Source organism: Paroedura picta, chromosome 4 (assembly GCF_049243985.1).
Source record: "Paroedura picta isolate Pp20150507F chromosome 4, Ppicta_v3.0, whole genome shotgun sequence".
Classification (NCBI taxonomy): Eukaryota; Metazoa; Chordata; class Lepidosauria; order Squamata; family Gekkonidae; genus Paroedura; species Paroedura picta.
Genome location: NC_135372.1, coordinates 81,818,951 through 81,834,314, shown reverse-complemented (window position 1 = coordinate 81,834,314; position 15,364 = coordinate 81,818,951). Strand labels below are relative to the sequence as shown.

The 15,364-nt window shown below is 40.8% G+C and overlaps 2 protein-coding genes across 4 annotated transcripts in view; one reads left to right on the top strand and one right to left on the bottom strand.

The window, feature by feature from the left end:
* Nucleotides 1-26: 26 nt before the first annotated feature.
* On the top strand, nucleotides 27-4,986 carry PRPF38A (pre-mRNA processing factor 38A). The gene is made up of 10 exons (XM_077333742.1): nucleotides 27-309; nucleotides 478-637; nucleotides 997-1,118; nucleotides 2,811-2,896; nucleotides 3,071-3,181; nucleotides 3,336-3,448; nucleotides 3,549-3,575; nucleotides 3,986-4,083; nucleotides 4,413-4,461; nucleotides 4,673-4,986. The coding sequence occupies exons 1-10, from the start codon at nucleotides 180-182 to the stop codon at nucleotides 4,713-4,715; spliced, it is 939 nt and encodes a 312-aa protein (XP_077189857.1). The 5' UTR covers nucleotides 27-179; the 3' UTR covers nucleotides 4,716-4,986.
* The window catches only part of TUT4 (terminal uridylyl transferase 4), a 53,106-nt gene continuing 42,688 nt past the window's right edge, over nucleotides 4,947-15,364 (bottom strand). For 2 of the 3 annotated variants that reach the window (XM_077333735.1, XM_077333736.1), the window contains exons 25-30: nucleotides 11,289-11,425; nucleotides 10,527-10,687; nucleotides 9,438-9,538; nucleotides 8,460-8,982; nucleotides 7,432-7,611; nucleotides 4,947-6,748 (exon numbers count right to left, since the gene is read on the bottom strand). In XM_077333735.1, the coding sequence (XP_077189850.1) occupies nucleotides 6,657-6,748; nucleotides 7,432-7,611; nucleotides 8,460-8,982; nucleotides 9,438-9,538; nucleotides 10,527-10,687; nucleotides 11,289-11,425 (1,194 nt within the window). In that variant the 3' untranslated portion in view covers nucleotides 4,947-6,656. The remainder of the gene's footprint in view (nucleotides 6,749-7,431; nucleotides 7,612-8,459; nucleotides 8,983-9,437; nucleotides 9,539-10,526; nucleotides 10,688-11,288; nucleotides 11,426-15,364) is intronic. The other variant, XM_077333737.1, reaches the window with a different exon arrangement.

Genomic DNA, 15,364 nt, shown 5'->3' with positions numbered 1-15,364 from the left:
AATAAGATATTCGTGTGCCCGGCGCTAAGATGGCCCTTCAGAAGCGTTAACCTGGAAGGAATTGTTCCCTGAAAAGGAAGCGGAAAGCAGTGGCTTTGTCCGACGCTAAAGGCGTCTGCTTGTTCCGTTATATTTGCTTTCCTCTCCGTCCCCGCCCGGTACCGGTTCTCGGCCAGGCAATGGCAAACCGGACCGTAAAGGATGCGCATAGCATCCACGGCACTAACCCGCAATACCTGGTGGAGAAGATTATCCGCACTCGCATCTATGAGTCCAAGTACTGGAAGGAAGAATGCTTTGGTCTGACTGGTACGGTTTGCGGAGCTCTGAGGGCAACGGGGTCGGGGAAGGACCGTGTGGGGCAGCATGCCGGGAGAGGGAACTTGAAAGCAGGATGGGGAGATAAAGGACCTGCTGTTCGTATTTTAGGCTGTTAACGGCAAATGTATACCCCGCTTTCTGTCATTTGTATGTTAGCTGAACTGGTCGTGGATAAAGCTATGGAACTGAGGTACACTGGTGGAGTTTATGGTGGAAACATCAAGCCCACACCATTCTTATGTTTGACTCTAAAGATGTTACAGATACAGCCTGAAAAAGACATCATTGTGGAATTTATAAAGAATGAAGATTTCAAGTAAGTCAGCCTGAACACAAAGTTCAAGGTTATTAGTGAAGCTATCTTGTCCTGTACTTGAAAATAACTAGTAGCATTTCATCCATATTCAGATTTACATTACAGAATCTGTACAAATCTACATTTAGTAATTTATCTTGTTTCTAACACCATGTATTGTGACTGAAATCAGAATTTTATAGATACATTCTTTGTTTTCATTAATATGTGCAGTCTGATCTGCAGAAGCAGCAAATGAAGATTCCAGTAATCATGAATGTTTCAAACTGATCTCATGTGTGAAGATTTCTATTTTTAGATTACCAAACCTTGAAAGAATAATGCAATTCCAATCTCTTTTTGTGCTTGCTAATTTACAGGTATGTGAGATTGCTGGGTGCGTTATATATGAGACTAACTGGCACTGCCATAGACTGCTACAAGTACCTTGAACCCCTGTACAATGATTATCGAAAAATAAAAAGCCAAAATAGAAATGGAGGTAAGTGGCCTACCTTTATAATTCAGAAAGCAAATATCCTCCAGACATGACTGGCAAGGGATTCTGGTATTGGGGGGCATAAGCTGGACATAGAATTGGGGTCACTGTGGGTGGGCAGGTAGTTGTGAATTTCTTACAATATGCAGGGGGTTGGACTAGATGGCCCTGGAGATCCCTTTCAACTCTTTGATTCTATATCCCTAAAACAAGGAGACATTTATCAAGTCCCACTTATGGATAAAGCCAATACTCTTATTAATTTTAATAAGCAGCCTGAATAGCAAAGCATAACCTGAGTCTCAGCTCATCAGAACTTGAATGCTAAGCAGGATCAACCATGGTCAATACTTGTGTGAAAGAACACCAAGGAAGACTGGGATTGCAACACAGAGGAAGACAGTGGCAACCCACCTCTGCTTGTCACTTGCCTGGAATACCCCATAGATGGGTTTACCATGAGTAGGTTCTAACTTGATGACATCTTTGAATGTTGATGCTATATATATGGATTTATTTATTTAGATTTTTATACTGCGCTTCCATACGGTTCTGGGTGGTTTACATAGAACGTCACAGGGTAATTACATAGAACATTGTAACAAATATAGCAATCATAGTGTAACATATCAACCAGAATATTTTTAACAGGAATCCTTGGGTAGGTCAGATTGTACAGTCATGGAAGGGGTGACCAGAGAATGTTTTTGGGTAGGTCGGCCTCAAGCAAATGCCTGGTGGAGGAGCTCCCTTTTGCAGGCCCTGCAGAATTTGGGAAGTTTGGGCAGGGCCCTAATCTCTTCATGGAGCTTGTTCCACCAGATGGGGGCCAGGACCAAAAAGGTTCCAGTCCTTGTTGAGGTCCAATGTGCTCCTTTGGGGCCAGGGATCCGCAGCCAGTTGGAAGTGGTGGAGCGTAAGGCTCTTTTAGCGGTGTAGGCTGGGAGGCAGGGAGGTGATTACCAAGCTTAATCCGTAATGCAACTGGGAGCCAGCCAAGTTGTAGTACAGGCCGGATGTGGGATCTCCATGATGTATTAGTGAGAATCCAGGCCGCGTTGTTCTGCACCTGTTGTAGTTTTTGGATCAAGGCTAAGGGTAGGCCTGCATAGAGCGAGTTGCAGAAGTCCAGTCTAGAGGTGACTGTTGCATGAATCACTGTGGCTAGGCAGTCTGGGTCTAAGTAGGGTGGTAGTAGCTTGGCTTGGCAGAGGTGGTGAAATACCAGCCATACTACCTTTGTGATCTGGGCTTCCATTTTAAGGGAAGCATTCAGGATCACGCCCAGGTTCCTGGTAGAGTGAGCCAGTGATAGCTGCACTCCATCCAGGGTGGGCAGACGTGCTTTCTGACATGATCCCTTCCTGTCCAGCCACAGGACCTCCGTCTTTGAAGGGTTGAGCTTAAGATAACTTTGCTTGAGCCATTTCGTTACTGCTTTCAGGCAGCTGGCTAATGCTTCTGGGGGAGAGTCAGGGTGGTCATCTATTTAGTCTTTACCAAGTGTCAAATAAGGTGTTGCTTGCTCTGATGTTACCCCGTTATTTGAAGATAAACTGCAGTGTACTGTTTTCTTGGAGGTATCAGCAAGGTATCTGCAGACTGCTAAAACAGAATTCTTTCAATTTTATTTGGAAAACATCTATAAAGAGTGGCTATTTGCATTCAAAATAAACTTTATTTTTTTTCTTCCAGAGTTTGAATTAATGCACGTGGATGAGTTTATTGACCAACTGCTCCATGATGAGCGTGTGTGTGATATTATTTTGCCTAGACTACAGGTGTGTAATGACTAATAATTATTGATAAAAACAAGAGAAGTCTATATGACAAGTAATGACAAGATTTGGCAAGGCTCTTGCCATGTTTGCAAGTTAGTCTACAAACGCATGGGCTGTTGCTTCACCCTTCTGTCCATTAAACATTACCTACACTGAAAAGCTGTTTATTTTTAGAAACGGTATGTCTTAGAAGAAGCTGAACAGCTGGAGCCACGCATCAGTGCCTTGGAGGAAGATATGGATGATGTGGAGTCCAGTGAAGATGAAGAAGAAGAGGATGAGAAGGTTTAAGTATTTGTGTTGTCTCTCTTGCTCTGGGATCCTTCTATACCTCTCTACTCATATTGAGTTTGCATGACAAAATCCTTGTTACCTTGACTTTCTTTAGAGGTGCATTCTACTCAAGGTGTTTTAACAGAATGGTTTATTTGTAATACAGATGGAAAGGGCTCCCACACCTGATCACAGGAGAAGAGGTTACAGGGATCTAGACAAACCCCGGCGATCTCCAACTCTGCGGTATAGGAGAAGCCGAAGCAGATCTCCCAGAAGGTACCTTTTTGGAAAATCCTTTTAATCAACAAAACTTGTCCTAAAAAGATATAAGGCTAATACACTTACCTTCATTGCCTTTCTCCCCCCTCTATTGCAGACGAAGTCGATCTCCAAAGAGAAGAAGGTAGGAGAACTACTGAACTGTCTTAACAATTAAATTAAATTTGTCATCACACAGTCATCTGCTGGCTATACCAGCACTTAAGATGGCCGATCTGGCATCAACCAAAGCCCATGCCTTTTCCATCATGGCTCTAGCTGTGTGGAATGGGCTCCCTGAAGAGATGGTGGGGGATCACCTCCTTAGATATCTTCAGGAGGCACTGGGAGGCCTTCCTGTTTGCCAGTCTTGAATAGGCAAGCATCTCTGAAGGGGGGAGGAAGATTTGGCATTTGTTATTTTTGCCTTTAAACTGAAAATGTTTGTAGCTATTATGGTAAGGTAACTTGAACCACAAAGAAAGGCAGATGTTATATTCAATAATTAAATGAATTAAGTATAACACTAATAATAAATATCCTCTGTTCTATTAGTCCTTCACCACGGCGGGAAAGGCACCGTAGTAAAAGCCCAAGGCGGCATCGAAGCAGATCCAGGGAAAGACGACACAGATCAAGATCTAAATCTCCAGGTAACTGAGTTTATTATCTTTGGCATGTGACTCAAGAAAACTCATACTCCCCCACAAATTTTTGTTAGTCTAAGGTGCCACGGGACTCTCACTGTTTTCTGCTGCTCCAGACAGACTAACATGGCTACCCATCTTGATCTGCCTGGCATATCAGTAGCTAATAGTTTCAGCTTCAGTTTCAACCTGTTTGTTTCACTGAACTGTTTGTTTTTATCATCCGTATCCCCATAAGGCACCATCCTTAACAATTCTGTATTATGTGAACTGGAACTTAGAAGAAAGGAAGTAGATGATTATTCAAAATAAGGGTTTTTCTTTTTTTTTTACAGGACACCATCGTAGCCACAGACATCGCAGTCATTCCAAGTCCCCAGAAAGGTATAGAACATATTTTGCTGCTAAATAATGTTCTGGCAATGACAATTCTTGGCTTCCTTTCTATCTAATGTTTAGTTTCAGTTTGTGCTTATTTGGAAGAATTTGTTTTAAATGTCGTAACTAACCCATAATGGAAATACTGGTCCTGAATGTGCAATTCACATCTACTCACTGGAATCAGACAAGTGAGAAAACTTTGTTGTACTTTCAGATCTAAAAAAAGCCATAAGAAGAGTCGCCGGGGGAACGAATGACTTGGACAGTGTAGCTGAGCAGACCTTGCTTGTAGACATGCATTCACAAGATGGGTAGCAGCTGCTCTGGTAGCCAGTTTTTTGTATTACTTTTAGTATCTCAGATGTGTTAGTATTCTTTGTCTGATACAAGGAAAAGATTTTCAATGTACACTCTGCTTAAATTCTTTTGAAAGCCAGTAAAAAACACCCCAGCATAAGATAAAGGAACTGTGTAAATTCATTACAAGATCTGTTAATAAAGCATTGTTTATTTGGCGTTTTTACAATGTCTGATTGTTATGCAACTACTCATTTTTACAAAGCCCAACAAACCATCAAAACACTAATAAGACTACAGGGACTGGTAAGTGAAAAAGCAGATTATTGTAATTTCTGTATGAAAACCATGATATTGATATACCATTCTACATATGTCCTGCATATGATTATACTTAGGCATTTTCTACCAGAGGTGATGAACTTACTCCATTTTCAGAAAGTTGGTATGAATTGCAATTTATGGGAACCTTGCAAGTTTAAAAAAACTGTTTAATGCACTCCTTTATAATACAATGATGATGATTGGTAATGTAAATCGACAAAGCTTCTGGGCATATTTTCCCCTCCTTTCTAAAAGGTAGTGTGTGATATTGCATTCAGTATGTATGCTTCTCAAAAACAATTTATACAAACTTGTAATTCTCCTAAATATTTCAAACATTCTCTCATGGATGTCATAGGCCTAAATTCATTAGCAGGAAGTTTCAATACAAACAGAAAGTAACAACTTTTCATCTCTGAGTTCTGAACAACTCAACATTAATAGGTTACCATAGTAGGAACCTATGCAAATTTAGTCATAATCCAGTCATACTGAATTATATTGCAATCCTAGTTTGTAGGCACATGTCGGAGTATATTGCTTTATAATGTTGTCTAACATTTTGGTTAGTCTCAATGACAGAAGTTCAGGACAGAAAGCTGCTGTTATCTAGACTGCATAAACTGGGGTCTTCAACAGGCTGTTTGTGAGCTACCAGCAGCTCACCAGCTGTAATAAAAGTAGCATGTGCATCCCTAGAAAAACCAGAAAAAGATTGCAAAAAGATCTGCTCTAGGTATTTGTTCTTTAAGCTTTATGATATCTACATTTCTAGTCTATGTAAATTTCTACGACAGAACAAAACTTGGCAACATGTCCAGAGCAGGAGAATACCTTAGGATATTTTTCATTATTCAGAAAAAGTTCTTGCAAACAATCTGTCTTTAATCTGAAGCATCAAACAGACTTATTCATCAATGTATAGAACAAGAGCTAGAAGGACTTCAAGAGGGAAAAATGGGCTGGTCTTCAGAAGCCCACAGTCTTCGCCTCTACTTTCACCTCTGAAATCTGGCTGAACAATTTGCAAAGGGTTTTGTAAATTTTGAATTTATGTAGTCTGATACTAACTGAAATTGGTTCTGAAATGATATTTAACCTAGCCTGTAATCTTAAAGACTAATATTATAGCCAGATGCACCCAAATTATATACAGAAGAACATTCTGGTTGTGATTTCTAATTTTGCAATTTTATTTTTTATTTAAAAAATTTTTGGCACTACATTGTTCTGTAAAGAAGTGACAATCTTTAACACAAGAAATCCCTTTCTAATTTCTTTTTAGAACAATAGATATAAAGTTGGAACCAAGGTATGAATAAAGCGAATAGAAAATAAACAACTTAATTTTAAAAACTCTCTTTACATTTTATCAAGATAAAATAAAACACAGTTGCCCTTAAAAATAGGGTAATAAAATAGATGACATTTGTATCGGTTGTGATACTGGTAAAAACTATATTTTATATCTATGTACAAATGATACAGTTAAAATTTTTAAATAATCTCTTATCTAAACATGTTGCAATTAGATTTTAATCCAGAACCTGATTTCTTCCCATCTTCTTAATTAAACTTCATTTTTTCTGTTGAATAAAATTCATGTTCAAGTGTGGGTGTCCTTGAGACAGAAGAGAAAAGCGCTGGTTGTTCTGCATCAGTAAGCCAGCTAAAAGAAAATAAATTACAGTAACTATAATGGACACATAAATCTACTGTACTTAATACACAGGTTAAACACCAGTTGTAAACAACTCCCTGTGGCTTTGCAGGGGAAATAGTTAGATGGACCAGAAAAAGACAGTAATACCCAAATGGATCAGTAGACTATAGTTTACCTATACAAGAAATACCCCTTACTAAATCTGAATCTTGAGAAGTCCACCTAGAACAGTTAGTGGTTTAACAGACAACCCTGAACTTTGAAACTATTCAGGAAACTTCAATATAAAAAGCACTTGCAAAAGTAATTTCATATTACATAGTTCAGACTTTCTCAACCAGGGTTTTGTGAAACCCTGGAATTTCTTGATGGCCCTGGAAGGGTTTCCTGAAAAGGGTGTGAGTTAATTAATCGAATACATATATTTAATTTGTTAAATATTTACTGGGTGATATTACCATATATGGTCATATTGACTCCCCTCCCAAAATGGCCATTGATGGGCCTGAAGGGACTGGGAAGGGGAGGGTCTCCAGGTGGGCATGTACACAACTATGCTTCCCAAACATATTCTGCACAATTGTGCCACTTCTGAGGTTTCTCGAAGTCCGAAGAATGTTTCAGGAGGGCTGCAGACAAATACCAGTGAAAAAAGAAGTAGCAAGTGCTTCAAGTATCTTCTCTGGTACCTTGAGGGTAGAAAGATTTGTTCAGTGGATAGCTGGCATTTCCCTGTTGCATGTAGTTTGGAGACATATTGTAAGGCCACGTCCCTCGAAGGAGAGGAAAATGGGCAGGGGCACCATGATCCCAAGGAACAGGAGGAGGGGGAGGGTTCACTTTACCAAACTGTCCTTGGAAGCCCTGATCTGGAATTCATTAAAAAGGGAAATGGAGGCATTGTTTATCATGAAACATTAGACAAAGTGTATTAGTAATTGTCAAGCAATTTTTTTACTAAATAAATATTAAACATCTTTTAAAAACTTACTAGTGCTTCTGCTTAACTTTGCATAACATTTTTTCTTTTTCAACACACTTTAATGCTGCTTCCAGAATAATCAACATGCATTATAATATACTCATATCAACTAGAAAAAGGTTTGTGTATTAAAAGCATAATTTTTATAAAAAGTAATAAAAATATCTGCTTTCCTGACTACATAAAATAGTGCAGTTTGTAAGTAGTGTAAGAACATTCATTTTTGGGTAGTCTGACACTGACAACTAATTTAGTAAATAAACCACAATATTTGGAAGCCAATTTCACTATTCAAAAATTAATGATAATTATAACAACAATGAATACTTTAGTAGGCTGGTATTAACAGTGACTGCGATAGAATTACTAGAGCCTGTGTTTATGTTCTAAGAACAAAAGTAAACCAACCCAGAAACCAATTCTTCTGACTTGAATGTCCTCCTTTCAGCCAAGATGCAAGGAGTATGCTTATGGCTTTTTGGATTTAAGTTTCTCAAACAGAAAACCCAAACTCTTTTCCCTTTAAATAACATAGCATGGTCTATAAAACACCTTTCAAAAACCATTCCACATATCTGGAATCTCTTTTCAGGTAGATAACCCTTTTTGAAGTTCACAAATTTCTAGACAGCCCATCTCTTTAAAAAATTATCATAAGCACTATGGCAGCAAATAGGTTCAGAAATATTTAGTAAAAGAATCATCACTACAAAAAAGAAGGAAAAATAGAATTACCTGAATTCCCCACAGTGCCATTGTTCACCAGTGAGTTAAGAGTCACAGGGTTGTGCCAGTGTCCCTCATGAGAATTGCTGGGGATTCCTACAGGCCTGGCAGCAGGCTGTGCAAAGATGATACTGGGATCATTCAAGTTTACGCTGTTTGGATTATTGGGCGGATTGCTACTGCCAGCCCTCACAGAAAACGGAACACTTGTAGAATGAGCAGGATTACCCGGTGCAGAGTGAATAACAGGCCACGAGGTGTTAGGAAGTTGAATTTGGTGATGATGTTGGTGATGGTGCATCTGAAATAGTCCCAGGTTATGCAAGGTAGAATACTGACCTGGGGGAGATTGGGGAAAGTTAAACAAAGGCAGCTGGACCTGGTGGGGTGGCTGTGCCCCTTGTTGGGGCTGCAGAGCATGCTTGGACTGGGAAATTGGTTGTGGCTGAGTCTGGTTAATGGAGGTTGGTGGAGAGGAATTCTGGGTAAACTGCTGAGGCTGTGGAGAGTAAGATGACTGACGCGAATCAGACTAGAAGGGAAAAAAAGGATGTAGTTTGGATTAGTTCACTAAAAAGTGTCTCCTTTGTTCTGATACATAAGGCAGCCTCTCCTCCTTTACTATACTGAAACAGTAAACTGAATTCTTTAGTTCTTTGAACTCAGCAAGTTTTCATTAACAAAGAATTTGACATGTTCATTCTATAGAATAAGTTCTACCATTGAAATTGTCTGCTGGGTATACTGGAACATAGCATTATATAATCAGAAATATGTCTCCCTTCACTCATTAATGGTATCTTAATTCATTCTCTGTTTCAATTACTTCATGCATTTTTCAGACAGACCTCTTGATATTAAAATATTTGAGCAGCGTAGCAGGAAGTTTCACAAGCAATTAAGTATTGCAGCTATATCGCCACCGCCAACTCTCACTGGTTTCACAGACAGAATTAACCACTGAAATATTAAATACATGGAACTTACACATTCTGATGGCTGTCTGGTGCGCAAGGGTCTTTCCCCTTGCTGCTGAATCGTTCCGGTTACTTGTGGGGAGTTTACAAGACTTCGGACTAATTGAGCAGCTGAATGACAAAACGTAATGAATGTACAAGTTCACACAGACGGTGATCCAAAGCAGTAGTCTCCATTGCAAGCAAAAGCCCCATGTGTAGCCAAAACTTTATTTGCTGCAGGGCTTGACAAATCCTAGGTGCCAGTGTTCCTAGAAATTTCAATATAGTGCCAAATATTTTCAGCATTCATTTACTGTAAATGCCTTGTGATTTTCTGGAGAACTGTTGTTCTAATCTGGAGAACTTGTTTGATTCCCCACTCCTCCACATGCAGCCCACTGGGTGACCTTGAAGCCAGTCACACTTCTCCCAGTCTCACCTACCTCACAAAGTGTCTGTTGTAGGGAGAGGAAGGGAAGGCAATTGTAAGTTGGTTTGAGACTCCTGTGGGTCTCAAAGTAAAAAACCGCTCTTCTCTCTCTCTCTTTTAAGTAGAGGTACAAAGCTTATTTAGGTAAGGGACAGAAGTTAGCTTTTTGTTGTGGTAACCAGCCAGGGTTACCTTATATTTATTTATATGCTACAACACTTTTGTTATCGCTTTAAAAATAACACAAGAGCCTAGTATTAGGTTATGTGGTGGCAAAAACTATGATGTAAACTTCCCTGAACTCCGGGGAAGAACAGGATAAAAATATATTAAATGAACAACACTCTGGCAAAACAAAAGAGTACAGAAAAGCCAGAAGAGAAGAGTGCTACTGTAGACATCCTTGCTGTTTGATAAATGGCTGACAGTTAAATTGAAGGTAGCCAACTCATATCAGAATAATCATGTAAAATAGGAGGAAGCAATCCCACAAAGTATTTAGACCCAGGGCCTGGGACAGTGTTTTAGAGCAGTGCCAGTTTTCTCTTTCGAAATAAGTTATCGACAGACAAGATAATATAAAAGAGCATATAGTGCTGAAAATAGGTAATAGTTACACAATGTTTTCTAAAGAACTGAGAAACATTAACATGCAAAATTGGGGGAAGTGAGGTAATTCTGTTTTACCTGCAACACCGTTGCTTCTTTGTCTTGTTTGTTTGAATTCAGGACAATCCCTTCTAACATGTCCAATATCTCCACAGATAAAACATCTCTTTTCTCTTGTCTCTCTGTCTTCCTCCTTTACCTCCTTTTCATCCTCTCTCTCATTCTCCTTTTTCTTTAACCTAAAAGGGGAAAAGTACTAATATTTTGGAATAGCACTAAAATGTACAACTGTGATACAGAAAAGGGCTGCAGAAAGAAGACAAGCAGAGAAGTTAAACTCAACTAAGAATAGATAACAATTGAAATCTACAACATTCAGGTGGCACTGCAGACATCATACCAGTTCCAAATCAGGTTTTGCTCCTTTGTCTGAGGTAACTGGGGGTTGAAAAGGGGAGATCAAAGTTTAAGTGGCAGGGGAAAGTTCCCTGAAATCATGCAATATATTGCTTATATTTTCTGCATCTGCTCACTTCCTTTACCCTTCAAGGCAAAGGGCACGTGTAGTAGTATACAGAAAAGCATATCAAGATTACACAGCAAGTACCATGCAATTCAGCTACAGTATTTAGAGCTGTTTTATGCCACCTGATACTCAGGGAAAAAGCTGTGTCGAGGAAGGAACTGAACATATGATTTCAAAACAAACAGGTAAAAGGATAGAATCCAGCATTTGAGGTAAGCAAAATGAGTATGAGAATAAGAAGTAAGGAGGGGATGCCCAGCTTTACTCTTCAAAATATACTCCTTTATATTCAACATAAAATGGTTTTAAATTACAGGTGTGCACATTCTCCCAACCTCCTCCGTTTTGGGCAGTCTTTCATATAGTGGCCAATTTTGCCACAGACACGGCAGCATCTGTCGTTGGGTGCCAGTTCTCCATCTGTTAATACCTTCGAGTTGAAAAAGTATTCCTAGAGAGAAAAGGTACACTATTAATCTACAAAAGCTTCCTGTCATCACTTTCTACAAAGAAAGAATAAAAGAAAGCAAAGAGGTACCAGAAGAAACAAGGCATGCATTAAGGAGGAAATATGCAAATTATCACCTCCAATCACTTGAATTATATAATTGAAATTTCAAAATCACAAATGTATTTCTCACGTTTATATCCCACCATTCTCTGGGGGCTCAGGGCAGCTTACAACAGTTACAATTTACAATAGATTAAAATTCCAAAAATGTACATTTATAATTTACATTTAAACCCATCTAAAAATTCAGAATTCACTGCCATTCCTCTATTCAGAGAGAAAAGTGAATAGAGTGCTTTGTTAGACATCAAGTAAATGCTGAGTTCTGTCCAGGCATTCTTCATTTTTTGTAGGGAGGCCAGTTCCTTGATGGTATATGTTTAAACCTCAACCATAGGTCTGTCAGAACAGCTGTTTTACAGACCTTACAGAAAAGCACTTGTTCAGAAGAGTATTCTACCAGTCCAGCACTACGGCTGAGAACGACCTGGATCTGGTGGATTTTATTTCTCTGGGGCCAGGGACCTTGAGCAGGTTCTGAGTGCTAAAGGGTTGTACATTCATTCAGCACATATATCGGTAATAAAGGCAAGTTCAGTGACAAAGGATGTTTATTTTTGCAAGAAATGCAAAATTATGAAACCATGGCTTAACTACTGGAGTGTGCCTACCTACACACAGAAGTATTTCTGCAGAAAGGATGTCTCCCTCACAGCCCAAAAATGTCCCTCCATGCTGCCCTTAGGAGATCTCACAGGAACAAATAATAAAACAAAATGCAGCTAGGTATAACTTAAATACAGTTATGGCTTTAAAAACAGGGGATCCAATCTAAGTCTTTAAAGAAGGGTTTTTTCTTCTACAAGAAAGCAAGAAGTTACATACTTCCTGTAACTGCTCAGGCTATTCAGTTCCCTTTAATCCAAGCCTAGAAGGTATAAATTAACATTTGAAATTAAATTCGCATTTAAATTAAAAGGCAGCCTGAGAAGAAAAGGAATTCTTATCTGAGCAGTTCTCTTTTAGCAATAGCTGCTGTTAAAGAACCAGGGGCTGATTCACTCAACTTCTTTTATTAGTTAGCTCCCAATCAGTGTGATTGACCAGTGGGGGATGGGGGATGGATTTTTGGCCCAAGCTATTTATTTAGGCTTCCTATAAGCAGCCCCTGTTCTAGTGACAAAATGTCTGGAACAAGGGAATTAACAGGTGAGTTTAGTAGAGGTCCAAGTTCAGCAGCAGGGTCAGGAAGCCAGGGTACTAGTTTCTCCACATCCCTGAATAGGGTAAGCACACTTTCTACAAACAAATCTACATGAAGGAATCTATTAAAAATGTGTCAAGGAGTCTAAGCCCCATGGGTTTCATGGTTTCTTGGTACACAATGAATAAGACTGATTAAATATATGAAGTTTAAATACTTAAATTTATTTCTATGCAACACAAATTCTTAAATCCATACAGCTGAAAATACAAATAAGCTATTTTTTCTATCCAACAAAATTAATACCTGGTATTAGATATCACAATCTTAAAGTCTCAGAGACTAAGACAACCTTTGCTGTCTTTGTTGCAATACAAGCCCAACAAAGTCCAGGCCTCAGTCCACCAAAATCATTAAGTCAGAATGGTCTCTTTGGCTTCTATAAAATTTAGAATCTCAAGCTGTCTGGAGTCAAGTGATGTTCCAAATCCAATCAGGGTATATTTTCACTGGAACCCTCTAGAAATATTTCACCACTCCTGCTCCTGCCTCCCCCCCTCCCATCCAGCAGACCACAGATTCTCAATAAGAGCTAATTACCACATTCATGACTCAGCCTTGAAGATAAGAGGCATGTAGGCAGGAAGGCCCAATCACTAATACCTGCAAGCTGGAATAGGCCAATTCCTATTCACATTAACCCTTGGGAGGAAACAGGAGTGCTCTGCTGAGCACAAAGGAGATTTGAGAGAAGTTATACCTTCTAAAATTAAATATGAATGTGTTGGTCCTTGGGGCAACTTAATAACATTATAGTCACTATTCCCATTACATCTCAACATGTCATGAACATTATTTAGCACCGGGTCCATGATTGCCTCTCCCTTGGTAGGTTCTGTGACTATCTGCTCCATGGCTCAATCACTGAGAGTATCTAGAAACACAATCTGTACATATATTGACCCAATCAATATATGGGTGGTTAAAATAAACCTATTGTCAGATGCACACTACTTAGGCACGGCAATTGTACTTCCTTGCATGGTCCTTTCCTACCCAACCACAGGACCTCCCCATCTCAGAGGGACTGAATTTCAGACGACTCTGCCTCAACCAGCCCACCACTGCTTCCAAGTAGGCTTGTGCACTAAGGGCCCAATCTGGCTGATTTGGCTTCGGTGCCCATTTAAGTCAGTGGCGCAATTGACTATAATGGGAATTTCAGCTGTTCTGCATTTCCTGGGGCCTGGAGTGGGTGGGGGTTTAAGTTACAGCCCCCAAACTTTTAGGGTAACTCCTAAAGGCTATTCCCTGACTCCCTTCGGAATTTCAAAATGACTGGTCCAAGGGGTCCCAAAGAGGGTGCCCCCATCTGCTCCATTATATCCTGTGGGACAGACTCTCCATTAGGGTTGTGCACTTTATTATTATTATTATTATTTATTTGATTTGTATGACCGCCGCTCTCGGAAACCGGCTCGCGGCGGTTCACAACATTTTAATACAGATACAATATATTAACCATTAAAATTCCCCATTAAAACCCCATTAAAACAATGACTAAGTCACAATGATGGCGATTAAAACTATTCCCGTACAGGCCCACTGGATGAGCAGAAGGGAACGGAGGATAATTGGGCATAGGATGGAACACTCTGGGGAACCAGGTCAGTCTAGTACTGGCCTCCCCCCTCCGGAGAGAGGGTCCGATCTTAGCCCCGGGCCATCACCCGGCCTTAGACAAACGCCTGGCGGAAGAGCTCCGTTTTGCAGGCTCTGCGGAACTCAGAGAGCTCCGACAGGGCCCGCAGCTCTTCAGGGAGCTCATTCCACCAGGTAGGGGCCAGGACCGAAAAGGCCCTGGCCCTTGTCGAGGCCAGGCGTGCCTCCCGGGGTCCTGGGATCATCAGCAGATTCTTACCCGCAGAGCGAAGTGCCCTGCGGGGGGCATAAGGAGATAGGCGGTCCCTCAAGTATGCAGGACCCAAGCCGCGTATAGTCTTAAAGGTTAATACCAAAACCTTGAACCTGATCCGGAAACAAACTGGCAACCAGTGCAGCTGCTTCAGCAGAGGCTGAACATGGGACCTCCAAGATGATTTAGTGAGGACCCGTGCAGCTGCATTCTGTACCAGCTGTAACTTCCGGGTTAGAGACAAGGGTAGGCCCGCGTAGAGCGAGTTACAGAAGTCTAATCTAGAAGTAACCGTTGCATGGATCACAGTGGCCAGGTGTTCCGGGGGCAGGTAGGGCGCTAGTAGCCGAGCTTGGCGTAGATGGAGAAACGCCGTCCGGGCTACCTTAGTGACCTGGGCCTCCATGGAAAGTGAGGCATCCAGAATCACTCCCAAATTCCTGGCTTGGGGCACAGATGACAATTGTACCCCGTCCAGGCAGGGAAGACGCGCTTCCTGTTCCTGCTCCCTTCGGCCTAGCCAAAGGACCTCCGTCTTAGAGGGGTTGAGTCTCAGGCGGCTCTTCCTGATCCATCCAGCCACTGCTTCCAAACAACTTCAGCTGCCGAAGCGGCAGTTCCAGCCCAAAGCAGAGTACGCCTGTGTATGTGCCAGCACCAGCACCATACCACCACCACCCCCCACGCCGCTGCCTGCTTCAAGCTAGAATGGCTGATTCAGCGGCCAGAGCACCCAACCCTACTCTCCATTGGATATAAC